A 27,920-nucleotide genomic window follows, 5' to 3' on the forward strand; every position below is an offset into this window, starting at 1 on the left:
GTTAAAAGACTTAATTTCTCAATATGAATAAACTGAATGGGTTCTTCCAAATATGCCACTTTTTGCATATTCCTTTTATCAAACAGATACAGAAACTTTTGAATATTGCAGTTGTAAGTATCACTGAATTTGTTTCTTAAAAGATAAATAATTTATACAACTGAAAATTTGTTTCTTAAAAGATAAAAAAATTGTTTGTGAAAAATAAATAAAATGGAAGAATGTATTCCGACGCAAAGTTTTAATTACAGTCCATTTTGGGAAATTAAAATAAAATCGGGTTGGTTTTTGAAAACGAATAGCAAACCGGTTTGGTTGGGCTCAATTGCGAATTCGTAATTTATTTACGAGGCGTCGGCAAATTGCCTTTTCACCCTCTCCGTGATGCGTATTTACACATATGCCCATGAGGAGGTGATTAATGTAAAAGAAATAAAAACATAGCCCCCGATGATGATCTTTGCCCTAAGCCCCCTTTCTTTCGGACATCTTCCAAATCCCCCCACCCAAGCTGCGCTGCCGCCGCTGCTTCTCCGGCCGGATTCCCTCCGCGTCCAGGTTTCTCTCTATCTCTCTGTTTCTCTTCGTGTAATCGATTCACAGTAATGGCTTCCGTCTTGATTACTATCTGCTCGCTGTTTGTGAACACGAAATCGATAAATCCACTGCTCTGCAGCAAACTTGTATTATTTGTTTTCTATTTATTGGATTGGGAAGACCTTTCGGGCTTGACTTAGTTTGGAGGATGACTTCAGAAAAATGATTTGTGACTGGAGTTGTCAGATAATAAAAATATTGTGCACCATATTGAAAGCCTAGCCTTTTCTTTTATAACCCTTACAAAATATTTTTTCTTTGCTTTTCATTCTCGATCCCTCTACCTTTCCATTCCTATTTATCTATCATTGAAGTAACTATAGAAAATCAAAAGGGTACTTTTTGAAATGTCACATGCACGTTGCCAAAATCTAAGGTCTGGTTGGTGAAAGATTAGAGAGAGAAAAATATTTTTCACACCATTCACCTCTGATATGAAACATGTTTCACAAAATATCAGTGTTCAATAGTTGTTTTATATTTTTTTAGCTTTTAAGTTTTATGCTTAATTTTTTTTTTAAAAAAAAAATCTGAAACAAACAAGGCCTATTTTTGAAATGCATCTCTTGCAGCATAGCCTGCTAAATTCAGTGGCACGATTATTTATTTTGTTATGGTGGTGCTGATTTTACTGCTCAAGTATTGTTGTGACTCTGTTAGAGTTTCATTTGAAGATCCTTGATTTGACTACACTGGTCCTGGATGCTAGATTAGTATGTTGGAACTGAGCTATTTCTTCTGCTCTCCATGCTATTACTAGTCATGGTTCATTTTTGACATCAACTGAATCGAACATGGGAACCTTCGGTATTATGTTTGTATGTGTTGGTTTCTAGAGCAATGGCTATTTGCTTAGTGTATATTTATTTATTGCTTTTTGTTTGTCTGATGTTTGGTGTGTGTTAACATGTAGGTGGATAGAGAACAGCATGGAGGAGCAGCGAAGAATAGTGGCTATTTGCCAATATGGTGGTGAATTTGTCAATAATAGTGATGGATCTATGACATATTCTGGTGGAGAAGCTCATGCACTTGAAGTAGCTCATGGCATGAGTTTTGATGCTTTTAAGTTTGAACTTACCAGTGTGTTCAATGTTGATGTAAACAGTATGTCCATCAAATATTTTCTCCCAGGCAACACTAAAACACTTATCACAGTGTCTAATGACAAGGATTTAGCTCGGATGATTGATTTTACTTCTAATGTTTTGACTGCTGAGGTTTATATCATAAACAAGGTTGAGAACAGGTATATACAGAATTTGCTGAAGAGAATACCATGCTGACTAATTGGTCAGCACTTCATACATGATTTGAATTCACAAGAGATAGTCTTCATGTAGGATAATTGTAGCTGATTCTGGAACCTCAAACATTGGCACTGCTAAAAATGCTCAAGATGGAAAACGAAAAAGGTTAAATAATGCTATTATGAATTTCTCATGACTTCTTCAGTTTAAATATATATTGAATAACATAAAAGGCTTTTGCTTCTTCAGGATAACTAAAACACATGTCAATGTTTTTCAACTCGGTAACCCAAATGTTTTACCCAGTGCAGCTGGAAATATTGGCAACAATCTCCAAAAGCAACCAATTGTAACTGAAAATGACGATCACAGGTAAACTTACCTTTGTATGTTTTAGAAGTTTGGCTATTTGATTTTATGAATTTTTTTTTTCATATCTTCTCCATTTAATGCTTGCAATTTATAATTAGGATTAATTATGGTTTACTCTCTTGTTATTATATGCATCTTCATTTCTCTCCTTGTTTCTTTTATCATTTTGCCTCATCATCATCCAACTGTGAATCAGTATCTCTCAACTATTTGGTGTTGGCTACATAATTCTTTTCCGTCCATTGAGATCTTTGCAAAACTATATCACTAGTAATAATTAAATTATTTATTTATCACAATTACTTGTTTGTGGTTGATAAAGTTATCACCTTACATTCTCATCAACCTACCTTCACTTCTATTACCTGTTTTTGAATCTATGCCAAGTAATTCAAAATGAAAACACCAAAAGGAACATGTTAAAAGTTTAAAACGTGGTAAAACCATAAAAAAATGTGTTTAATTCTAGGAGTTGACACACGTACAACTGTGTTGTTTTTTAACGAGGTGATTAAATGTTAACTTGATTGAAATTGGGCCTTATTGTGTGAGAAATTCTAGTTAACATATATACATTTGTATATTAAATTGGAAAGGATGATGAATTGACCACAGATGTTTCATCTGAAGCAACTATATCTAAAATCCATCACCACTTATTTCATTGATTAGTTCACAGAAACTATTCTCAACATTATTTGTTGAATTCCATCTTTAACTTTTATTTACCTTCTTGTTAATAGTGCCTAACAGCATATTGCTTGGTAAGTTTTACAAAGTATGTACTTCTTTTTGTATCTTCCTTGTGTTCTTTACTGCAATTGATATGATTCATTGCAAGTGCAACTTCTGATGATATACTCTTTAAGTATTGTTATTTTTTTATTGGCAACAATCAACTAGGGCAAATGCTGATGGCTTTCTAATTCCATTTGTTACCCCCACTGCTTCTCTGGATGATTCGGGGCATAGGATCATGAATTGTGATATGGTTGATGAAAGGTACTTACCCTGAGTGAATATATAAAGTACAGGTAAATGAATTATAAATGAAAATCATTTTTATTTCTGAACTGTGATTTCTAGGGCAACTGGGAACATCTTGGTTGATCCAAATACACCTCTTTTTACATCTCTAGTCACTACTGAAGATGTCAGACCTATTAATTCAAGCTCCCACTGGGACACTATCATAAGTGGAGTTGGACAGGAATTTGATAATGCCAAGGACTTTCGATCTCAATTGTGTAATTATGCTATTGGTAAAGGGTTTGCATATAAATTTGTTAAGAATGAATCCAGTAGAGTTACTGTAAGATGTGCTGAAGAAACTTGTCCATGGCGCATTCATGCTTCGGAAACATCAAATAAGTTGAAGTTCGTCATAAAAAAAATGACGAATGTCCACACTTGCGATGGAGGAAATGGTCAACGAAAGGCAACACGCCAGTGGCTCACCAAAATTATCAAGGAAAAATTGCATTGCAGCCCACAGTGCAAGCCCAAAGATCTCGTAAGAGAGATATATGAAGATTTTGGTGTTAATTTAACCTACTCTCAGGTTTGGCGAGGTAGAGAAGTAGCACAGAAGGAGCTTTACGATTCTATGAAAGAGACATACAACCAACTACCTTGGTTTGCTGAAAAAATATTGGAGACCAACCCAGGCAGTGTTGCCTTGCTATCTGCTTCACTTGATACAAAGTTCCGTCATTTTTTTGTGTCATTTCACGCTTCCCTTCATGGCTTTGAGCATGGTTGTCGCCCTCTCCTTTTTCTTGATAGGATTCCCTTGAAAGCAACCAATCAACACAAGTTATTGGTTGCTGCAACAGTTGATGGAAATGATGCAGTCTTTCCTGTTGCCTTTGCTGTAGTGGAGGATGAGAATTATGATAGTTGGTTTTGGTTTCTATTCCAGTTGAAGTGTGCTGTAACAACCTCTCGCACAATTACCTTTGTGTCAAACAGGCAGAAGGGTTTGGATGGAGCCATACTTCGAGTATTTGAGGATAATAGTCATCACTGTTATTGTTTGCATCACCTTTTAGAAGAATTTAAGAATGAACTGAGGAAGGGTCCATGGTCTTCTCAAGTGAAGGATGCAATGATTGGAGATTTTACTCGTGCTGCCCAAGCCTGCAGCATTGAAGATTTTAATGCTTCTATTGAGAGCATAAGAAATGTTTCAGCAGAGGCTGCTGAGTGGATTCTGGCGACTAAGCCTGAAAACTGGTCAGATGCCATTTTCAAGGGTTTTAGGTATGATCATTTCTCATCAAACATTGTTGATTCATTTATGAATTGGATACCTGCAAAGAGAGAATCATCAGTAGTTCATATGTTTGATGCAATAATCAACAAGTTAGGAGAGGTCATAGAAGAAAGACGTGCAGCATGCAATACATGGGCAGGCCCCTTAACACCAGCTATGGAGCAAAAGTTGCAGAAGGAGATGTTAAAGGCTCGGAAGCTAAATGTATTATGCTCCTCTGACACTGTGTTTGAGGTTCGTGGCAATGCTATATTTGTCGTTAACATTGGAAGTTGGGAATGCACTTGCAAGAGGTGGCAGATTTCTGGTCTTCCTTGTCTGCATGCTGTTGCAGCCTTTATCCGGGTTGAAAAAAATGTTTATGATTATTGTTCAAGATATTTCAGAATTGACTGCTACCAATTGACCTATTCAGAGTCTGTCCGTGCAGTACCAAATATTGAAAGCATAGATTTCTTTTCTGGCACTAGTTCATACCCTCCTCCTACTCGCCGTCCTCCAGGAAGGCCAAGGAGAAAGAGAGTTAATCCCAACAAGATTAACACTGCTATTCGATTCTGCAGCAGGTGCAAAATAGCAGGCCACAACAAGGCAACTTGTGAAGCCTTCCTCTAGTCCTCATGGATATATCAGGTACAGTACTAAACTAATGTTCCAAAATAATGAACATAGGGAATGCACTTCTCAGTTATGGCATAATTATCTACTAACTTATTAGGCCTCCCTGTAGCTTGAAACAGCATTTTTTTTTAAGGCATTATAGATCTTTTTGGTTGCTACTAATCTGCATTCTGCAGTATAGCTCCCATGTATGTATCAGAAACCTAAAAAATTAATCCTTCTGATTCTTTTTGGATAACTTGCTAAACTAGTGCAGGTGATCAACTTGAGGAAGATTAACGTGAAGTTATCCACTAATTGGCATTGATTAGAATAGCACAACAAAGCTGTGCTTCATGATGTTGAAACTGTTAAATAGCTGAAAATATCAGCAGAAAGTAAGAGAAAGGATTAGTTTGATGCATTAACTTGTTTTGCCATGATGTATGTTTCTCAGTATTGCCAAGAGAAGACAAGTTGACATATCTGGTGCTTTCTATATGTATAAAGTTTAGAATTTTCCAATTATCCGAGTTAGTATTAGCATAAGAAATATTGAGAGAATAACAGCTTTTTCATTCGATACAAACACAACCTATGATGTCTGATATTTTTTTTCCCCTGCAGCTTTTATAGGTTAGCGGCCACCTGTATTGTACCTTCTCCTCAAGGACTCAACCTGAAGATTATCTTGTTCATCAGGTTCATCAGCTCTGTAAGACTTTGTTTAGGTTTCTTTGTTTGTTGTTTCCAATTTCTGAAGTTCTGATCTGCCTCGAACAGCATCGTCTTGATACATGTATCATGCTTTTTAGTTTTTGCAACCATTTTTTTGGTTTATGATCGATGCCATGTATTTTTGCTGTCTTTAGTATGTGTATGTAGTTGAATCTTTTGGTCGACAACTCTATTATATTCATTGCCTGTATATCATTTTGAAGTTTTCATTTAGCTTAAGCTATGGCATTCACCTTTTACTGGCAATTTATACATATGCTATAATTTTAAGTCAGACAATTACTCCATTTTTCCCTTTTTTTTCCCTATATTTTCCTTCTTGATGAATCATGGTTATGTTTGGTATAACCCATTAATAAATAACAACTCAACTCATGTTGGGTTGCTTAATTACCCCAAAGCTATGGTGTGATGGTAAGAAATGGAACGGACTTTTTAGACAATAAGGATTCAAATCTCATTTAGGGTACATTATATCTAGGGAGTTTGAAAATTTTATAATGTTGGATTGTTCGTCAGGAGCCATCTATACTTTTCGATTTACTCTAATGATCAATAAAAAATTTTCATAGGTAGGATCAATCATCTTCAAGATTAGTCGAATTGTAAGAGTTGGATACCTAAATTATTGAAAATAAAAATATTAGAGTGCTTGGTTTGCAAGTCAAACGGGTAATAAGAGCTCGATCTGCGTGCTAAGTCTATTCTAAAATTTAAAAATATTTTTAAAAATCTAAAAAATATTTTTAAAATTTTAAAAATAGAGCATATAATATTTGTTAATAAAAGATAATAATTAATTTGATTTGTGCTCACCATGTAAGTGTGTGGATCTAAATAGCTAATTAGTTGGTGATGTCTTTTAAGGGGTATTTTTTGCTTGAGTGGGTAGAGATGTATTCTGCAATTCTAAAATAAAAATATAAAAGTTTTAGTTAATTTTTTTTAATAATAGGTAGATGATTTTTTTTAGTTGATTTATCCAATAAATTTGAAAATTTGGAGTATAATTTATGTACATTCAAAAATAGATTTTAAAATATTTATCATTAATAGAATTTGAATATTGATCTTCTGAGTATATGAGGATAATTTTGATCAAAATTATTATTAGTATATAGTGTATTTTTGTTCAATCAATAAATTTGAATAAATAGATGTATTCTTAGGTTTTTTCTTTCATAGCTTTGGCAACAAAAAAAAAACTTTTCTCTCCACTTATATTTTTAAATAGAGCCGTTTTGCTCATGTGATTAATTTGAATGAATAATTATTTTGTAGGAGTTTTTTTTATTCACATCCTCAATGATTTTAGAATATAATAATTTTAATCAAATATAAATTGCTCGATGATTGCTAGGTGTTGAATGACTAAAATTTTCTTATATACTTAATTTAATTGAGCTTCCAATTGAATCCAATTAAATTTAATAGCCACGAATTTAAAATGGGTCGATCTTAATTTTCTCAGTTGAATTATAAAAAAGTTTCACATCCTTTATTAGGCCCATGAAAATTAATGCAACTATATATATTTTTTAATACTTATAAAATTTTAGATATTAATTCTCATTCACATTAAAAAATTAGCTACTACTCCTCTTCCCAAAACAATCTATTTTAAATAATAATAATTTATTTATATATTTCCTAAACTACTTTTCCTTATAAAGAATTTAACAATTTTTTTATTTTTATACTAGAATTAACTCAAATTGGTTTCCTATTGATAGCAAAGTAGTCAAATAAATAATAATAATAATTTAAGAGAAGTTTCCTTCGATAGCTAATAAATATATAATTTTCACCCATTCCTTTCTTAAAATAATATTTAAATATTTATTTCAATATTTTAATTGAATTTTTTAAGTAGGAAGTTTCTTTGGTGTTCTGCTCAATTTGTAAACTTGACTAATTATATTATTATTCTGACTTTTACTATTGGAAAGGAAAAAAAAGGAAAGTCAACGAGTAAAACATGAGACGCCTTCGAAGTTCGACCGCGCCTGCTCGTTCGTTCTCCATCAGATCTCTTCACCTTTCCACTGTTTGATCTTCCCACGTCTCCGCCTTTTCCTTTTCAGGCTGCTGACTCATTCATTTCGTCAGTTTGCGAAGCAATAAAGATTGGATCTTTATATGCGCAAGGGGAGAGGGACGCTGCTGGTTTGTGACGTCAAGTTTGGTGGCCAAAGCTTCCGCTTTTGCCTCCCTATTTATGTGAATCGGCCTGGGTCTTTCCTAGGGATTAGGCCTCCCTCGCTGCCCGTTTGACCTTCCACTTGTGCACTTCTCGATCATCATAGGCGCAGTAGGAGCTACTGTTGGAGCAGAGGAGGCGGAATGGGGACAAGGGCCAAGCTTGCGAAGAGAGCTCTCGAGACGGATACGCCTGTCATGGTCCAGGCAAGTTGGCTCGCATTTTCTGCTTTGTGAAACAGGAATTTTCTTTTCTTTTTTCTTCTTCTTCTTGATTTTGGATGATCAGGTAACGAGGTTAGAGATCTATTTTACTCTGTCTGTTTTTCTTCCCATCTTTGCAAGGCTGCTGCAAAAAGATTGAATCTTTGCTCGCTTTCATTTTTTTTATGTGAAAAGTGGGAAAGTGACCGTTGTTTTCTTTTTGACATTTGTAATAGTTGGCTACGTGCTTCGAGGACTGTGGTTCTTTTTGGGATTCGCAAGTTGCATTTTAAATTTATTAATTGGATTCTTTTGCCTTTTTCAGATTCAGGAACTGATGCGTGGAACGAAGGAAGCGATCTCACTAGCTCAGGTTTGTCTGGCGGAATCTCTATACCACTCAGTTTGTGCTGATTGTTTGCTTGATTTTCTGATGCATTTGTTTATCATGCTCACGCAACTCGAGAACACTTTCTTCAAAATTTAGTAGGTGATCTAGTTTTTATAATTAATTTTTATAAAATGGAACTTAATTACAATAGTCAGTTTCTGAAGTTGGTGCATGCGATCCATTATCTTCTGAAAATTGGGTTTCATTTCGGTCTTGCTGCCTGGATCCATTATCTTCTAAACTTTGGGTTTGATTTTGGTTTCTGGTTTGGTAATTGTAACCCCAACCTAACCAAAAATGTTAGTTTATTTGTTTATGATTGAACATATTTAACATTAAGGTTATTTGGAATAATTCAAGGTATACATAATTTATGCCAAATTCAAAAGTTCACAACATGCCTACTTAATTTAATATTTTTTAAAAAAGGTGTTTATAAAGAATTGCAATCTAATACAATAGTTAAAAAATTATGACATTTTATTGAAATCTTCGTTCAACCCAAACTCAATTGAAGCAAATCGATAATTTTGATTGAGATTTACTTTAATTTGCATGCTAATTCCGATCAGTTTGGTTTAGTTTCAAGAAAATTAATATAAAAATTGATTTGGCTCAATTCAGTTTGGTTTGGTTCGCTATGAATCAAATGAACAACCTTGTAAATACTTGTTATAATAGCCATTGCTACTTTTGAAATCATTCTCAATATCTCATACAGGGTGTGGTCTATTGGCAACCACCTGAACAAGCTCTAGAAAAAGTCAAACAACTTCTTGGGGACCCTTCAATTAGTAAATATGGTGCTGATGAAGGTCTTCCAGAACTAAGGCAGGCTCTGATTGAGAAGGTATTTCCTCATAAATTGCAAGATCAGGCTTCACATTCATAATAGCTGAAATGATTAATCTACTTAAGTTCTAAAAAAAATCAACTTTAGTTTTTTTGGACTCTTAATGGTGATTGCAAGTGCTCTAAATAGTTGTAGACTAATTGTCTGTAGTAGTAATTGATAAATTGTTTCTCCTCTTTATAAGAAGTGTACAAACTGGTAATTGCAGTAGAATCTAGAAATTTATGCTTCATTGGAATGAAGTTTATAAGAGGTAGAAACGGCCAAAAATTTTGAAGATGATTATTTAACTAACTTCTACTAGGTAGCCATGAAAACACAAATCGGAGCAAATTAGTTTTAAGGACCCATTATGTTTAGTTGCCTTCTTCCATTATATAAAGACTCTCTCTAACTTAGCATGTGCAACTTGTGAAAATTAAGAAGACATTCACATATGCATTTTGTATTCACTATAGAATGTAATGCTACTAATAATCTAATATTTTGAATTGGTTGCAGTTACAAAGGGAAAATAATCTGAATAAATCTGCAGTTATGGTCACAGCTGGTGCAAACCAGGTAATCAAGTTTCCATCAGTATTTGGTAGTTTCATCTTCCAAGTTCTCTGTTATCTTTTGTAAGAAAACTGAAGAGAAGTTGCTGATCAATTTGTTTTCATTCGCAATTTGATCTTCTTTATTATCTTCATTCAAATTTCTTAGTTTATCCAACATGTAAGCTCATCTCATTTTGTCTGGAATGTGGAAGTTCAGTTTGTATATTACTAGCTCGCTCATTTGCTTAACTCTTTTCTTCATATGACTTCAAGACAGTAAGGTTACCAGTTCATGCTTGGATGAGCAAGACTAATTTGTAAATGAATGTCGGATACCATAACCTAATAAAATAATCCATATAAGAAAAGTCTTTGATGGGAGCTTTCATAAGGCTTTATCCTCAGTTTTTCTAAAGCATATAGTGAATTTCCATGGCAACTAAGTGGATTCCATAATCACTAACATGGATTAGTTCAATGAGCATTTTTATGTTGTTTGTATAGGCTTTTGTACTTTTGGTTAGTCAAGTATGTTAGAGTGCTTAGAAGGTAAAGTTGATTTGATTTGTTCTGATGGAGTCTGATTTTCCACATGCTGGGGTATGTAATTCTATAGTGTTTGATTACCTTCATAGACAAATTGCTTAATTTTTTTATTTACTCTTTGTATGTTTGATAGGCATTTGTAAATGTGGTGCTTATCCTCTGCGATCCAGGGGATTCAGTTGTCATGTTTGCGCCATATTACTTCAATGCTCATATGGCATTCCAGATGACAGGCATTACCAACATATTGGTTGGCCCTAGTGATCCTAAAACACTTCAACCAGATGTTGGTAAGTCTCTTTTTTACTTGTTTTGCCAAAGTTAAATTACTATTAGAGGTATTATAAGTGATTAGATATGTGTTGTCGGTTGAGTCTCACACCGAATGATATAGGTTTTGGGATTATTCTGACTCCTATAACTTTATGTAATAGATGTCTTTGATAGTACATCAATACAATATTTCTTTCCTCCCATTCAACATAGTACCAGAGTAGTGCCCTAGGCCTTCTACAGTGATCCTTGATAAGGTCATGAATTTCTAGGTGGTGTTTAAGGCATCAGAAACCTCTTCCTCTTAACTTGAAATTAACTCGTTTGCTTCCTACATCTCGATAGTAAGTCTTCCTCTTCCTTTCGAAACTAATTCTTCCTCTGCTTACCTTGGAAGATAATTTCCTCTTCATCTTACCTCGAAAGCTAGTGTTCCTCTTACCTAGGAAAGAAGTCTCTCGTATCTCGGTAGAAAAGTCTTCTTCCATACAAGCTTGTGGGGAGATTTTTAAAATGACAAAGAAATTAATAAAAAATATAAAATAATTAGAATAGATATTATTAAAAATGATATTTTTTTATTGAATAATATTAGATTTTATATATCTGAATATTAGTAATTGATAATTATACGAACCAGCACTTGAGGCTAGTCCTTATATGTTTGGGTTGTGTGACATCTCTCTTCCTCTTACCTTGGAAGCAAAGTCATTCCTCTTACTCTTATCTTGGAAGGTATGTCTTCCTCTTACCTTGGTAGTTAAGTCCTAAGTCCTTCCTCTTATCTCAGAAGGTTGTTGCTCTTCCTCTTACCTCAAAAGGTAAGTTTATTCTTCCTCATACTACTTTGAAAGGTAAATCATTACTCTTTTACATCAAAAAATGTCTTCCTCTTACCTTGAAAGTTAAGTTTTTGCTCTTCATCTTACCTCAAAAGGGGTGGGTCCTCTAACAGTAAAAGTCTTTCATCTTACCTCAAAAGGTAAGTGCCTGTATTCTTCCAATATCTACTTGTCTACTGACCTTCAAATGCCACCTTAAAGACTCTCGTTGAATTCTTTCTTCTCCCATTTCATCTATTCATCACATGATATCAATGTCGTCACAAGCACAAGCCCACCCGATATATTATCTCCTACAATGTTGCCTTGTCCTCTATCTTTTAATGCATGTCCTCCATTCTGACCACTGAAATTGTCCTAAAATTCTTGTTGTGTGTTTTGCTTCTTCGCTTCATTAGTCCACTGTGTGTTGTCAACACTAACGCAAGAAGAAGATCAACAAGAAATTGGCTGACACATTAATATGGCGTCAAAGTAATCAGCACTTGCTTTGTATTGCTTTAGTCAATTTTATTTTCCTTTTTTTGTAATCCTTTTCTAGTTCATGTAACCAGCAGGAGATAAATTGTATTCGTGCTCTACTCGAGGGGAGTGTTAGAGATATTATGAGTCATTAGTTATGTACAGTGTGTTTATTCCCCATTGGATGTTCTAGATTCAGAATCTATGTTAAGTCCTACACCTTCTCTTATGATCCATGTTCTTGATGTTTGTCTGTGTGGATCATACACCTTTGTTTAGAACATACATCTCTCAGACTAATCATATATGAATGAACCAGTGAAATGATAATAGTTTTTTTTTCCTTAAAATATATAATTGGTGCAGAATGGTTAGAGAAGACTCTATCGCAAGATCCAATTCCCAAGCTAGTGACTGTTGTAAATCCAGGAAACCCTTCAGGAGCCTACATCCCGGAGCCTCTTCTCCTGGTAAATTACATGATATATAATTATATGTCTCTACAAATATGCTGCCAATTTTTCCTCTGTCTAATCTATATAGTTTTTTTACCAGAAAATGTCAGATCTTTGTAAAAGAGCCGGTGCATGGTTCGTTGTAGATAACACATATGAGTAAGTACGATGGTTATCTTTTTCTTACTAGCAACATCATATCATTCGCTAGGTTCAACTTATAAATTGTCAATATTGAGATAAATAATCAAGAAACGTCATTAAACTCAGTTTGTATGTGCACATGGCAGCATATACTTGCAAATCCATTAGTGTGCATTGCCGCAAGATGCAACCTTATTCCATGATTGCTGGACAATGCTAGTATGACAAATATGATATCATCATCATCTACTTGTTATAGATGAGAATTGTTGCAATAGTTGTTTTCAAGTGGGTGATAAATTTTTTAGTTTAACTTAATTAGGATTTTTCATACAAGTCTATTAGAAAAGGCTGGCAAGTCAAAACTTTTGGTTTAAATTGAATGTTTTGCAGACTCCTAGCGTTTAGAATATACTTTTGGATTGAAGTTTTCGCCAAATGTATAGGAGACATTCATTTGATCAAGTCATTAGGATGTGCAACAACAAATCAAATTCCTTTTACGGGTGACACTTTACATTATGTAGCAGACCTGTGCCTTTATACAACTGAATAGTAGAGGTCGAACTATTTTTGCCTCAGAGATATGTCAATATGAACTTGTTTCTGTTTTCTTTCGATGGTTATAGGCTGTGCAGATATGTTTTTAGCACATAAATATTATGCAACATCATAAGCATGTTTATTCGTTTATCTCTCTGCCCCATTGATCCAACCAAGATTCCTTTCCATTTATGGCTTTTTTTTTTTTGTTGTTGTCAAATATTACGACGATGCAGGTATTTCATGTACAATGGTCTGAAGCATTCTTGCATAGAAGATAACCACATCATCAATCTCTTCTCGTTTTCTAAGGCCTATGGAATTATGGGATGGCGTATTGGATATGTAAGTCGACCACTTCTATTGTCCTTAATTGTTTTCAGCTGACATTTCAGTCCATCTTGCTTGCCTTGTTCTTATAATCCTTTGGGTTATTGCACCCTTTTGCATTGAGATAACTCCTTCCCAACTCAATCTTGCACCTGATGTTCAATACCACATACATGCTAACAAGTGAAATTCTCAGAAGCCTGTTTTGTTTTCTAGCAAGCATCTCGATGAGCAATTTTTGTTTCAGATAGATTTCAGTCTGTTGAGTATTCATGTTGACTGCTAGGTAGAAAACAAACTATTTCTGCTCAAACTAATACTTTAGGCAATCATAGCTTATAAGGTTAAGCATTGGTTTCTTTACTTTTTATCTTCAGTCGTCAAGCTTATACCTGCAAGTTTAAGAATACTGTGATCCAATTGCATTGTTCATAGAGCAAAGATGAGAGGTATGCATAAGCAAGATATAGCTGAGCTAGTTGGAACAATAATTCTCATCTTCTATGAACTGTCGTATAGATTTTCGGTCATCTTTTTGAATCTTTGTGTCTTAATCTCGTATACAAACTTACAGATAGCATACCCAGATGCCGTCGATGGGTTTGCAGCTCAGCTACTCAAAGTTCAGGACAACATTCCCATCTGTGCTTCCATCATAGGCCAGCATTTGGCTCTTCACTCCCTTGAAGTTGGACCGGAATGGGTTAGAGAAAGGGTGCAGCTCCTGGTGAGGAGCAGAGACATGCTCGTAAAAGCTTTGGCTCCACTCGGGGAAGAAAATGTTAAGGGCGGACAGGGTGCTATCTATCTTTGGGCAAAACTTCCTGAGAAGTTCTCAGACGACTATGAGGTTGTCAAATGGCTAGTGAGGAAGCACCATGTGATCATCATTCCCGGGAGTGCCTGCGGCAGTCCAGGCTACGTTCGAATCGCGTTCGGCGGTCTGAGAGAGGCCGATTGCGAGGTCGCTGCCTACAGACTGAAGAAAGGTTTGGAGGAGCTAGTGAAGGACGGCATGGTCGACTGAATAACAAATGCAATCGTTGGGCGCCAAAGCACAAGTGAAGTGAAGTCGAGCTGTTTCATTTGCCTTCTTGACTGATTCAAATAAGATCTTCCCTCATTTGGTGTTCATATTCATTGCTTTGCTAGTTTTTGTTTCAATTCATTTTCCATTGCGAAGAGGCAAAGACAGCAAATAACATCTTGTCTTTTGTAAACCATAACCAACTTGATTTGTTTACGTGTTAATTTTCAAATTTCTCCTAAACCATAATGAAGCGTCATTTTCATTCATTTGGTAAATAATTGTATTTAAAGAGGGAATAGATATGATTATTTTCTCATCCTCTAAAATATTGGATAACTTCTTCTAATTCTGGTTTTAATTAAAAATAGAGATTTTATAAATAATTTTTTAATTGAAATTACTACCCAAATTATAAATTTTAAAAAATTCTTTACCTTTTATTTTTAAAATTACTACACAAATTAGAGATTTTATAAAATTATTACACTTTATCTTTTATTTTTAAAATATCAAAAAGTATAAATTTTAAAAATATATAATTTAAAATTTATCATAAAATACTTTTTCAAGGTAGTGAAAACCAATCATGACATAATATATATAAATTTAAGAGCACATTATTTTCAATTAAATATACAAAATATAACAATTTTAGTAAAAAAAATCCAATAATTCTTTTCATCAAAATTACTAAATATTATTTTGTAGACATATAGATGCATTTTATGAGCTATTAAAGTCTTTCTATATTTTCAAGTAATTAAAGAACTATATATTATTTGGCAACTAATAGTTTAATCAAACCTTTATTGTATTTAAAGAAAAAAGGAATTATATGTTTAACTAAGGGGTATTGTTTGGAATTTAATATATTGTAATAGATTTGTTGAAAAAAAGGTTAAATAATTATTAAAAATACTAAAAATTAAGATGATATTTAACAACAATTAATACCAAAGCATAATTATAATGTTTCAGATGAAAAAAAATATATATATGTATACTCATATTTCCACATAAAACACGTTATTCCTTTTTATTATTAGAATTGTGAGATGATGCTCCTTTTTTTTTAATTATCAAAATAACGTCCTTCTTTTTACTGAATTATATTTCTTTATTTTAACAGTTATTAATGGTAGTTAGAATATTATGACAATTATAATTTATAATTACAATAACATATGCACATATGAAATACTATTTAATTTAACTCAATATTAATCAATATTATATTATTATTTATAACTACTCTACACATATGTACAAGTAAACTCCTATTTAGCTCAAATCAATATTGATTAATAGTATATTATAATAGATATGTTATAATATGTGCATAAATATTGATCAATAGTGTACTATAGTAATTATGGGTGTAAACAAATTTAGCATGCTTGTGAGCTTTTCAAACTTATTCAAAAAATATTTAATTTGCATATGAAATTATCAAATTTGAGTCAAATTTGAATATGTTTGATATTTTTTTTAATCAAATTCAAACTCATAATATTTTGATTGATTTTCAAAGTCAAACTCAAATCAAACTCTATTTATTTTTATATAATTTTAATTTAAATATATTCAAATTAAAATTTCAATAACTCTAATCTAGCTAATTAATTAATTTAAATTTAGTAATTTTAAATTATAATTCAATTACGTTCAAATCTAATTAAGATTTGAATAATTCAACTCAAATTACTTCCAATGGAATTTGAATTAAAATTATTTTATATTTTTGAACTCGGTGTTAATTCAAATTAAATTCAAATATGATATTCTTTTTAATTTGATCTTCAATATTAATATTTTTATACTGGGTTTGACTGATTCAGGTAATGATGCACAGAGCACCTTTTCGCCCAACAATTAGTTAGTTATAAGAATTAAGTTTCTGGATCTTTCTTGGGCTGGAGCCCTTTAATACTTAATAGCCGGCCCTAGAAAATGCCAATTCTAAGCTTCCTTGCCCCGCAAGACGGAGGGCAGGGCGGAGAAACAGGAGGACGACGATGGCTTGTGCAGCGGTGGAGAAAAAGCAATCGGCCGAGGTCGAGGTGCAGGTGGAGGGAGAGATGTGCGCGCCGGTGGCGAAGGTGAGAGGGGGCGGAGGCGAGGGGCTGCGGCAGTACTACGTGCAGCACATCCATGATATCCAGCTCCATCTCAGGCAGAAGACCAACAATCTCCAGCGCCTCGAGGCCCAGAGGAACGATCTAAACTCTCGAGGTTAGGATTCCCGACCCCTCGATGTATGTCTTCGCACCATTTCCACGATGGCCTAATCCTGAGGTGGAACCTACTTTTCGCTACTCGATAGTAGTGGCTTCCAATGCAGTTGTACTCTTTTGCTGCTGGAAATTTTAGTTTCAGTTTCTTAACGCACATTTTAGAACGGAAAAAGAAGAAAAAAAAAGACAGATCTGCTGTTTCTTTCTGCTTCGATCTGATGTAGTGATTGGTGGTTGCAGTCAGAATGCTCCGAGAAGAGTTGCAGCTGCTTCAGGAGCCTGGCTCGTATGTTGGAGAGGTGGTGAAAGTTATGGGGAAATCGAAGGTCCTAGTCAAGGTAAGTCATCTGCTTCATTCGTTCTATTACCAATTAACAAGATTGGTTGCAAATTGGTTTGTTAGTTTCTTACAAGAAGTAAAGGCATCTGTTCCGAACAAATGTTCTTTGTACACTGTATCATTGCTTAGATCTTCTATCTAATTTCCACAATAGAAATTTGCTTTCGGAGTGGATAATTGTTGAGCCATAGTCAACTGCATGGCAAATTTCAAACTGTCTTGTTTTTTTCCTTGTCTATATTATCACTGAAGTCTTACCTTCACTAGCACTTACAAATTAGGGATCCTGCATGGTGAGGAAGAGAGATTTATATCTCAATGGAAATATGTGCCCATGCTTAAGGAGGATGATATATGCGGGAACAAATTTACTTTATACTCTTATATATTCCAACCTTAGATTAATGAAAAGACTGGAGTTGTTATTCTATCCAAGGAAGAATAAAAGACTAGTTAGAAAGTGGAACTACCTTACAGTATCCAGGATTAGTATCTTATTTGTTGTTAGTGTGATTATCAAGTTCCTTGAGTTTTTGTGGCATGGCCATTGGGAAATAGCCTTAAGGATTTTTCCAATATCTGAAAATTGTCCAAAAAGGATCTCTTATGACTCCTACTGTATGTGACTAAATTGGGTAATGGGTTAATGCTCCCATTGAGCCAATGAAATTATACTGAAATAATCAAGTAGTCATGCATATGACTCGAATGCTGCAACTAAATTGGGTATGGGTTAATGCTCCCATTGAGCCAATGAAGTTATACTGAAATAATCAAGTAGTCATGCATATTACCTCCAAATCCTTATGGATCATATAATCGAACATATTTGTAACAATTTGGGATTTTATAATATTGTTGAACCAACTTGAGGAGTGTTAGACCTAGTGGTAAATAGATTTGAGCTTCTCTATGAACATACTGAACTTAGCAGTGTAAATGTAAAGTGACAATGAGATAATGTAAACGCATAGGGGTACCTTTAAAGATAACCCAAATAATTTTCCCCATTAACCTTAACTGGTTAGTCACATTTAAATTTATTTGGTTAAACCTGTGTTGAACTCATAAATTTGGATTGGTTTAAATTGGTCTGCATAGGAGTTTGGTTTATGACAATTGTTGCCAACAAATTTTCATTTTATTTCAGTACAGATTGAATGAACACCTATGTATGTACATCATATCTGTGTTCTGTTGTTTATTGTCTGTTTCATATGCTCATGATACCCATGGAAGTAGAGGTTTGCAAACACTGGTTGAACTTGTTCAATTGTCTGTGTGTGTGTTCTTGGACGCTGCCCCCTCAAGCAGAGCCTGTACATTACTTTTCCTGATTTGTAAAAAACAACAAAGTTGGTCCTTTTTATATAGATGATGATATATTAGGAGATAGAGTCTAATGGCGTAGGAGGATTCATATAGCCAATCCCACTTAGTGGAATAAAGTTTAGTTGTTGTTGTTGTCTTTTATTTTGGTCAGCAATATTTCTCTCAATTTGGAGAATCATTTGCTTATATCCCCTGGATTTTAACTTTAAACTTGGATATCTGATATCTTTTGATAACTTGAATGATTCAATTTCATCTTTGAAAAAAAAGCAACTACACCAGTTTAAGCTCTTTTTTGTATGTAGTTGAGGCATGAAACCTAGTGTAAGTAAGCTAAGTTGTCGGATGAGTTTTTATGCTTATATCTCTTGCATTGACTTAGGTGAGATCTATAGAACTTTAAAAATCTTAAATGATTTTTGAAATATTAGCTTTAATTTATAACTAGGCCATGCTTGATTTGCTTGATGTATTTCTTTGTACATCAGAATTGGCTACTATAGTTCGAGTCAAATAGTGCGATTGCTAATGCAAACAACATTCTGGCCTCTTCAGGTTCATCCAGAAGGAAAATATGTTGTTGATATTGATAAGAGCATTGATATCACTAAGCTAACACCATCAACCAGAGTTGCTCTACGCAATGACAGTTATGTTCTTCATCTTATCCTACCCAGCAAAGTAGACCCTCTAGTAAATCTGATGAAAGTTGAAAAGGTTCCTGATTCAACTTATGACATGATTGGTGGTCTTGATCAGCAAATCAAAGAGATTAAGGAGGTCAGTTGAAGTTCCAGGTGCCCATGGCCTGTTTAGATTTATGATATCACCTTGGTTTATTGAAGAATCGAGGTCCTGTCTTTAATGCCTGCATCTCAATTCAGGTTATTGAGCTTCCAATCAAGCATCCTGAACTGTTTGAAAGCCTTGGAATTGCTCAACCAAAGGTATAATCACCTTATCCTTGCAGTATTAGAACATTTGCCTGATTTGATGATGCTAAATGTTCATTCCTTTTGCAAAAGATCTTCATAAATTATATATACCATATGGATGATGAACCATTTGCAGGGTGTCTTGCTTTACGGCCCACCTGGCACAGGGAAAACTTTATTGGCAAGGGCTGTCGCTCATCATACTGATTGCACCTTCATTAGGGTTTCTGGTTCTGAGTTGGTCCAGAAATACATTGGAGAAGGCTCTAGAATGGTTCGTGAATTGTTTGTTATGGCTAGGTATGTTATGTCCCTTTTTTTACTAATAATTCCATGAAAATGTCTTTTGAATTTTTTTGCCCCTAGAATGATCTTTGGCAATTGTACACTTGTTGAAGATAGGAGTTGGCATTGTGTTATTGGCCTAGGAGTTTGTATCTACTAATCCGAGAGCTTGGTGTTCCCCATTGTTATTGGAAAGATTAATGTTCATGGCAATAGAAATTTATATGGTTTTTGATACAAATATTTTTGCTATAGGGAACATGCTCCATCAATTATATTCATGGATGAAATAGACAGTATTGGATCCGCTAGAATGGAGTCTGGCACCGGTAATGGTGACAGTGAAGTACAGCGGACAATGCTTGAGCTGCTTAACCAGCTTGATGGGTTTGAGGCATCAAACAAAATTAAGGTGCATTCATATGAGCATGTGAATGAGTTTCATTTGAGTATATTGTTACAGATTTCCTTAGTTCGTTGTTTTATACCTTTATTGACATTATTTTCCCCATTTCATTCAGGTTCTAATGGCCACTAACAGGATCGACATTCTAGACCAAGCACTCCTCAGACCTGGTAGAATTGATAGAAAAATCGAGTTCCCAAATCCCAACGAAGAGGTAGATAAATGATAAACATATCATTAACTCTGTATTTTTTACATATGACTGAATACAATTTTATATAAAATATCAATTGCATTCCAGTCCCGCTTTGATATATTAAAGATTCATTCGCGGAAGATGAACTTGATGCGTGGCATAGATCTTAAAAAGATTGCAGAAAAGATGAATGGAGCATCCGGTGCAGAACTTAAGGTAATTATTATTTCTGCTTTTTAGTTTGATTTCATATTGCACCCTTAATTTATGCTGTGGCTTAACTTATATTGTATATTTTTCAATAATAATTGCAAAATTGCATATTATATCCTCAAGCCATCTGCTTACTCGTTTCTATCTGGAAAATGATTGGTGTTATATACAAATATATTTAAATGCAATCGAACAGAAGGATTGATTTGATGATTTGTTCTGCAGGCTGTGTGCACAGAAGCAGGGATGTTTGCACTCAGGGAACGAAGAGTCCATGTTACACAGGAGGATTTTGAGATGGCAGTTGCTAAAGTTATGAAAAAAGACACTGAGAAGAACATGTCCCTCCGAAAATTATGGAAGTAGATGTTTCTTATTCATCGACTTATTCTATGTTTAAACTCAGGCTTGTTTGATCACATCGTCCACAGAGCAGTGCTTTAAATTCTGCATAGCCTGCAAACTCCATCCTAATATGAAGACACGGTCGAAGGTGCTGAACTACGTGATGCTTGTGGCTTAATGCATTTCATGTTCAAACCTTTTTTATACTTACATATGAGGATTTAGTTATGGCAATAAATTTATACTTTCATGTTCAAGTCTTGATTACAAGATATCTTTTTTGTTTTCACTAAACACGAAATGCCAATTGTATCGGTTGAATTATGCAACATCATCCATGTAAATTCACCTCAATGAATAGTGAGTCGAGCAGGTAATTCGTTTGATTTCCAAGTAAAACATTATTTTAAAAAACACTTATTCACAATACTGTGCATTCATTTCCACACTCACAGTTCATAGTTTTCCTACAGGTGGCTAATGCTTTGCCTGAATATGGTAAAATGATTAATCATTTCGATAAGAAGATCAAGAGTGTCTTTTGTGCTATTGGTTTTTCTACGTTACTTTGTTTATGTTATTCTTATGAGCTTTCGTGTTAATATTACTTTGTTCATGTTGTTGCCAACTGTAGGGTACCAATGCTATTCTTTATGCATCATTATTTTTTTCTTTTTGTTTTCAATTTGTTTGATAAACAAATGGAGACTGAATAGCGTTGACTTGGATCTATTGTTGAATGCTTTGCAACAAGTTTACTGTTTGGACTCTCCAAAACTTCTTCTAGAAACTGTAGACGACCTCCATTGACTATTTGAGCTCCCTAAAACTGTCTTCTAAAAACTATGGACCATTATCCTTCTAAGGCTCTACCTCAATGGCCAAGATAGTTGTTTTAACGATAACAACTACTATGTTTTTTCTTAAAAAAAAAAGAAATTTACGGTTTAGTAATGAAATCACTTTTACCTATTTATCCTTGCAAATATGTGGAATTTCTTTCTTATTAATTAAGCACATTCTAAAATTTATATATTTATAATTCTCAAATAAATTAACATGGAGTTATTTTTAGGATTTACAGAGCTACATTTGTGGGTTCGGTCTTAATGGGCCAACGCAAGGCCCATCTGAAAACCTAACATTTTATTATTTAAAGAAGAGGAAGGATGTAAGAAAGGGTAGCGGCCGTCGACCAGAGAACACAGACTCAGAGACGATGTGGAGAAGGGTTTGCGTCGCCCCTTTGCGTTCTGCCCTCCGTCAGCGCCGTGCCTCCTCCGGCGCTGCCTCTTCCCTGAGTGGCTCCATTCTTGCTCCGGTTTCAGCTTCTTCATCCTTCCTCGACACGCGGTATCGCTTCAGCTCCGTCCCTGGTAATCCTTTGTTTTAGTTCGTCTTTCCTTAATTTTTTTCTATACGAGTGCGTTTTTTTTTCTTCCGGTCGTCGGATCGGACTTTGAATTCGATTTGAATCTGATAGATCTTGGTTTCTTCAGAGGATGGATCGTCGAGGAAGAAAGTGGAGGATGTGATGCCGATCGCCACCGGGCTCGAGCGCGAGGAGTTGGAAGCAGAGCTCCAGGTCTGTTCTTCTTTTAGATCTCTTCATTTTGGCGTTGTTTGATGTGGAGTGTATCTTTGTACGATTAAAGATACACTTTTTTTCTGTGTCACGTTGATTTGGTTTAGGGAAAGAAGCGGTTTGATATGGATGCACCCGTTGGTCCCTTTGGCACTAAGGTAAGATTTCCTTTACTGTTGCCCCTTTGTAGATCTATTCATTCTAATATTTTGCAAACATTTGAATCCTTGTTATCAGAATAGACAATGAGCTGGTTGCTACTTGTCTTCTTACAATTTTCTTTCAAGGATCGATATGGGATTTATATTATGCCTACTTTTTTGTAGTTTTGAAGTGTTTGAGGATCTATGGAACTTGGTAAACTATGAATTCATTCTGATCAATTTTAGAAATCGAAATCAATTGTTTATTTCATTGTTTTAAATAGATGGATTCGGCTTAGGTGATCCGTCTTAGGTGACTTTTAAAAAGAGAAGCACATGAAATGTCTAAGTGGCCCAGACGATTTACCAAGGTGATCCAAGTGATTCACCAAGGCGTTCTAGGTGGGTCTAAAGATTTTTTTAATTCTTTTAACAAGTTGTTGGTTCATTTGTACTAAAAACTAATTTTTATCCTCTCCATTAGTTCACCCAACACTCATTGTTCACTCAAACCTCTCCCCCTACATGACTTTGCTCTCCACTCGATGCCGTTGGCCTACACTAATTTTGGGCTATATTTTCTTGCTTTTCTTTAGGTGCGTGCTCCCATTTGTGTTGTCTCTATTTTCTCATTTATAGGTAAATTTTTCTTCACTTAATCTCAACACACTTAGAATGATTTATTCCCCAGATTTTGTGACTGTTTTTCTTGGTTGTAATGTGAAATATAAATTGTCATTGTTGTGTTGTTAGTGCTTATCAATTATAACATATTCATTTGTAATTGTGAACTTGCTTTGATTGATTGAGAATACAATTATATATATATATATATATATATGTTAATATTAGTTATCTTTAATTTTATATATTTTCTTTATTATTTTAATATTATGTTGATGTTGACACTTTAGGTCCTCAGCAAAGAGATAGGCAATCAGTCAATTGCCTATTGCTTAGAACCACTTTGTAATTCCTTAGATTTTTACATGCATATAAACTTGATTATTATGATTTCTTTAAACAGAATGTGCAATTAAAAGATGTCATGGCTGACATGATTTCATTCACATAATCCCTTAGGAAAATGTGTAATAGTCTATTATGAGTTTTATTTCTTCAGTCTTATGCTTGTTTGGCTATTTTTGTTTCTCTTTTTCTTTATCTACTACATTATGCAAGTGAGTAGTTGCTTTACTACTAATGGTTTATGTTCTTTTAATTGAAATTGCACATTATATACTTCATAATTTTTGTTCATTTATTTCTATCCTAAATTATAATTTTGAACTATAGCTAGGAGATTTTCTAATTAAACCTAGTTTTAGCTGTTTTTTCGCCGGCCCCGGGCGGGGCCTCCGGCGGCGTTCCCAGCTGGATTCATGGTTGCGTATCGTCCGATGGAATTTTAGCAACATTAAATGTTTCATAGAACAATAAATATTGTCGTCAGATTGAAATGCAAGGCTAGAGCGGAAGTGAATAGCCTTTCTCTCGAGCAACGAAATATATCAAAACATAAATATGAAACCTAGGAAACGCTAACACTTAGTTTTTATGTAGTTCGAAACCTTTGGTTCCTACTCCACAGCCTATGACCTATCAGTGAGTCACTCCCAAAATTCCTTTATCCTTTTTTTCTCGCATAAAGAATACAATGATGAAACAAATACTACAATAACTTTTTTTGTCTCACTTTCACATGATTTCACTTGCTTTATTCGCTTTATCTTGGCTGCTAAAACTCCCTTTTTTCCTTCTATATAGTCTTTGTCTTAACAATTACCTTCTTTATGCATTTGATTAGTCGTCTAATTGGTTATTCAATTGATTATTTTGTGGCTGTTTTAGCCTTCTGTCTGCCAACAAATGTGTCAATTGCCTTGCTTCTAGTCAATTACTTAACTTTTCAATGGATTCTTGAGTAGATTGATCTCGCTGCCATTCAATTGATATATTTACCTTGTAGACTATCTAACAGCTTTGCAATTTTTTTGTGAGGTCAACGACCTACTTCTAGCTTTTTTGTTATGTCATCAATGGACTACTACTATTCCCTAGTCGACTCATCTTGCTCTAGTCGACTGTCTAGTCAATTGACTTACAGACAAAACATTTTGTTCATTAGCAAATTAGCTTGAGTCGACTACTTAGTTGATTGAATCACCAGACTAAATGTAACCTTTAATCAATTGGATCATTGACTCTGATCAACGACAGTGCTTTCTTAATTCAGGTCTAGCCAAAACTAAAGTATAGGTGCTGTCGTCTCACATAGACTTCCCTACCAAGAGGTTTCGACACTCTCTCAGCTTGCCAAAATGCCTTGCCTCTGAGACACGCTCATATGTCTAATATTGGTTAACCTTGACCTATTAGACTTTTAGTTGCTAAGAGGCTTAATCTCGGGGACTAACTCTTCAAGAGACTTTTTCTATGGGATTCATCAACTATCGAGTATTAGTTAATCATAACTTATCAACACTTTCACTTGCCCAATCAGGTTTGATCTGTTGGGACTTCTCACTTACCGAACATCTAATTAATCTTCATCTATAGAGACTTCTTATTTGTCAACACATGTTGAACTTCCACTTGCCAACACTTGGACTTTTACCATTGCCAACACTTGGACTTTTACCATTGCCAACATCCAATGAACTTTTACCATTGCTAACACTCGTTGCACTCTTACCATTTCCAACACCTATTGGATTTCTTTCGTTCCCTACACCTGTTGAATTTCTTCCATTCTTAACACCCCTAACACTTGTTGGATTTCTTCCATTCCCACCTATTGAATATCTTCCATTGTAACATGTACTTCTCTAATGTCAACATTTATTGGACTTCTCCACCACCAGCCCTTGTTGAGCTTATACCATTGTCAACACTGGTTGGTCTTCATCCATTGCCAACACCTGCTGGACTTCATCCCATGCCAACTCTTGTTGGACTTCAATCCAATGTCAAGTATGCCGTCAATGTTAACCTACTTAACACACCAAATAAACTTAAGATGGTTCTATCTTAAACTTTCACCAAACATTAAAACAGCATGCTTTCCCCCTTCTACTTCTTCTCAAGGAATTCAAATATCTATTGGTCTGATATAACACTTATTCTGCTATTGGTTGACTAAAGGACACTGAACCTTATGGTTTAGCATTTGCTAAAGATTGAAATTAAGGCAATTTTGCAAACAATAGTTAGCATATTATTTTATTCTATGACTAAATTTGATGTAGTTGTTATCATGGATCTTCAAATATAGTTAACAAGACAACAATGGTGGATGAGAGTGAACTTCTTATGTGACTCATTGTATCTCGCAAGCTTATGATTGTTGCATGTGGCTCACTCTAAAGGTGCATTTACAAAAGAGGTAGGAGGGATGTGGAATTGTAGTACTACGTTTTGGTATTTGCCTTTGGCTAACATTTCAGGAGTGAAAAATCAGGGGCACTCAAACTCATTTTGAGAGTCATTCTCATTGTACGCTTGCAAAAATCAACTTTAACACCATACAGATTGAAATATGTTTAAGATGCTTATGCTTCTGGTAAAGTATGAGAAGTGAATACACACATGTGACATGGTTCTATTTCAATAAACCAACCGATATCAATTGCTTGCGAACATCCTTGAATTTCCCTATGCCATCTACACCAATGTCCTGATTCCATCACTGCTCCTTTCTCACACGAACAGGTTTACCATGCAACACTAAATTTATATGTTGAGTTCAGATACCATTAAAGAAAAGTTCATGTGGGAACTAGATTCTTACTTTCAGGATAAGTCCCATCTTGTACTCGTACTGCACTTGTGCTTGGGTTGCTCCTGTAAAAGGTTTATTGTATAATTGTAAGCAACCATAATTGACTTGATTAATATTAATATTTTGATTATAAGCGTAATATCTCTGGAAAGAAAGCACTTGGAAATGAATTTTCGTTTAGATACTCTTCCTAGTAGGACAATTAGCATGCCATCAGTGTTGATCTTCTATTTAGGCTTTTTTTTCCCTCTTCCAATACTGATGTTTGTTCTTCCTTGGATATCTTGAATTAATCCTTTGGTTCCTACATTGTAGGAAGCTCCGGCTGTCATCCAATCCCACTACAACATGAGGATAGTTGGTTGTGTTGGTGATGAGGGCGGTAAGTTAATCTACTTTTTATCATTTCATCTACTCGTTGTATAAGACCATGCATTGTGCTAGATTCACAACATTCCAACTGTTTTTCCAGAGGATGAACACGAAGTCCTGTGGTTTTGGCTGAAGAAAGACAAGCCTCACGTGTGCCCCATTTGCTCTCAATACTTTGTGGTAATTAAGATGCTTCTTTGAGACTTGCCAAAAAGAAATTGATCAGGATTGAATTTTACAACTGAAGGTTAATCTGCTTTTGCAGCTTGAAGTGATCGGCGAAGGAGGCGACCCTTATCCCCCTAGCGACGACGATGATGATCACTAAAATGTGGATCTGAATTGTGCTGAAAATAAAAACAAACGAACCTGGGAGGCAGATCTCCTTGTGCTGTGTAGCTACATTCTTCCTCTGGCTTGTGGATTTTGGTTGTCTTCTTTGCTATGCTATAATCAAGTAGAGAAGTGACCACCCTTAACAATTATTGAGTTGTGGAATTCTTTTGGCCTATTTTTTTTTTTTTAGTTCATTCCCAAATAATGAATGGTCATGGTAAACTCGGCCATCTTGAATTTATCATATTTTTAATCTTTCAATCCACTTTTTCCTGAGCACAATATTGTTTTGTTGCTAGTGCCTTTATAGAGCGTTTTAAGTAGATTAGATTTTAGTAGCTTCGTCCATTATTCCTTTGCTGTCCAAACACGATCCATCAGTTTAATTCGTCATTCCATCTAACTCAAATACAGCACAGCGGAAGCATTAACGAGTCAAGGGGAAAACGTGGAAGAGAGAAGCTGTCAATGACGTTTCCAATTGGTATTGTTGCACTCCAGAGGTTTTTCTAAGTCAGTATATTCATCGTTTTTCCTCATGTTTTAAAACTTTATTAAATACGTTCTTTTTTTTTATTAAAAGTGACAAACATAATAAATTACACCTGAGACTATCCAATTGAACATATACGACTATTCGTTTGAACTAATCGATGGTCATTGCAAATTGAACATCCAAGATAATTATCATTTACTCTCGTTTATTTGGCAGGAGGAAAATAAAAATTGAAAAAAGTTTTATATGTGAAAAGTTTCTTTGTATTTATTTCATAA

At 34.6% G+C, this 27,920-nt stretch overlaps 4 protein-coding genes across 4 annotated transcripts; all 4 read left to right on the forward strand.

Moving 5' to 3' along the window:
* Window positions 1-513: 513 nt before the first annotated feature.
* Window positions 514-6,022, forward strand: LOC141820419 (uncharacterized). The gene is made up of 7 exons (XM_074707727.1): window positions 514-558; window positions 1,511-1,846; window positions 1,941-2,012; window positions 2,097-2,219; window positions 3,123-3,221; window positions 3,306-5,127; window positions 5,722-6,022. The coding sequence occupies exons 2-6, from the start codon at window positions 1,527-1,529 to the stop codon at window positions 5,107-5,109; spliced, it is 2,418 nt and encodes an 805-aa protein (XP_074563828.1). The 5' UTR covers window positions 514-558; window positions 1,511-1,526; the 3' UTR covers window positions 5,110-5,127; window positions 5,722-6,022.
* A 1,803-nt stretch (window positions 6,023-7,825) lies between these two features.
* Window positions 7,826-14,719, forward strand: LOC141820415 (aromatic aminotransferase ISS1-like). The gene is made up of 9 exons (XM_074707723.1): window positions 7,826-8,238; window positions 8,561-8,608; window positions 9,348-9,476; window positions 9,981-10,040; window positions 10,698-10,854; window positions 12,508-12,611; window positions 12,697-12,755; window positions 13,520-13,628; window positions 14,188-14,719. Exons 1-9 carry the CDS (start codon window positions 8,176-8,178, stop codon window positions 14,638-14,640), a joined length of 1,182 nt encoding a protein of 393 aa, XP_074563824.1. The 5' UTR covers window positions 7,826-8,175; the 3' UTR covers window positions 14,641-14,719.
* Window positions 14,720-16,622: 1,903 nt separating this feature from the next.
* LOC141820388 (26S proteasome regulatory subunit 8 homolog A-like) lies at window positions 16,623-21,277 on the forward strand. The gene is made up of 9 exons (XM_074707691.1): window positions 16,623-16,875; window positions 17,118-17,215; window positions 19,105-19,329; window positions 19,434-19,496; window positions 19,621-19,784; window positions 20,025-20,181; window positions 20,291-20,389; window positions 20,477-20,587; window positions 20,810-21,277. Exons 1-9 carry the CDS (start codon window positions 16,659-16,661, stop codon window positions 20,948-20,950), a joined length of 1,275 nt encoding a protein of 424 aa, XP_074563792.1. The 5' UTR covers window positions 16,623-16,658; the 3' UTR covers window positions 20,951-21,277.
* An 842-nt stretch (window positions 21,278-22,119) lies between these two features.
* On the forward strand, window positions 22,120-27,411 carry LOC141820477 (putative cytochrome c oxidase subunit 5b-like). The gene is made up of 6 exons (XM_074707802.1): window positions 22,120-22,305; window positions 22,429-22,514; window positions 22,622-22,672; window positions 26,754-26,820; window positions 26,911-26,990; window positions 27,076-27,411. Exons 1-6 carry the CDS (start codon window positions 22,149-22,151, stop codon window positions 27,136-27,138), a joined length of 504 nt encoding a protein of 167 aa, XP_074563903.1. The 5' UTR covers window positions 22,120-22,148; the 3' UTR covers window positions 27,139-27,411.
* Window positions 27,412-27,920: the final 509 nt, after the last annotated feature.

This window comes from Curcuma longa, unplaced genomic scaffold, assembly GCF_044706935.1.
Source record: "Curcuma longa cultivar G26 ecotype Majalengka, Jawa Barat unplaced genomic scaffold, ITB_CL_G26_1.1 utg3290_np1212_1714210_RagTag, whole genome shotgun sequence".
Lineage (NCBI taxonomy): Eukaryota > Viridiplantae > Streptophyta > Magnoliopsida > Zingiberales > Zingiberaceae > Curcuma > Curcuma longa.

Coding starts and splice junctions, on each gene's coding strand:
- LOC141820419 (XM_074707727.1), top strand. CDS start 1,527: ATGGAGGAGCAGCGAAGAATAGTGGCTATTTGCCAATATGGTGGTGAA. Junction 2,013..2,096: donor CAAGATGGAAAACGAAAAAG/GTTAAATAATGC, acceptor TTGCTTCTTCAG/GATAACTAAAACACATGTCA. Junction 2,220..3,122: donor ACTGAAAATGACGATCACAG/GTAAACTTACCT, acceptor ACAATCAACTAG/GGCAAATGCTGATGGCTTTC.
- LOC141820415 (XM_074707723.1), top strand. CDS start 8,176: ATGGGGACAAGGGCCAAGCTTGCGAAGAGAGCTCTCGAGACGGATACG. Junction 8,609..9,347: donor AAGCGATCTCACTAGCTCAG/GTTTGTCTGGCG, acceptor TATCTCATACAG/GGTGTGGTCTATTGGCAACC. Junction 10,855..12,507: donor AACACTTCAACCAGATGTTG/GTAAGTCTCTTT, acceptor TAATTGGTGCAG/AATGGTTAGAGAAGACTCTA.
- LOC141820388 (XM_074707691.1), top strand. CDS start 16,659: ATGGCTTGTGCAGCGGTGGAGAAAAAGCAATCGGCCGAGGTCGAGGTG. Junction 17,216..19,104: donor AATCGAAGGTCCTAGTCAAG/GTAAGTCATCTG, acceptor TGGCCTCTTCAG/GTTCATCCAGAAGGAAAATA. Junction 19,785..20,024: donor GAATTGTTTGTTATGGCTAG/GTATGTTATGTC, acceptor TTTTTGCTATAG/GGAACATGCTCCATCAATTA.
- LOC141820477 (XM_074707802.1), top strand. CDS start 22,149: ATGTGGAGAAGGGTTTGCGTCGCCCCTTTGCGTTCTGCCCTCCGTCAG. Junction 22,306..22,428: donor TCGCTTCAGCTCCGTCCCTG/GTAATCCTTTGT, acceptor TGGTTTCTTCAG/AGGATGGATCGTCGAGGAAG. Junction 26,821..26,910: donor TTGTGTTGGTGATGAGGGCG/GTAAGTTAATCT, acceptor CTGTTTTTCCAG/AGGATGAACACGAAGTCCTG.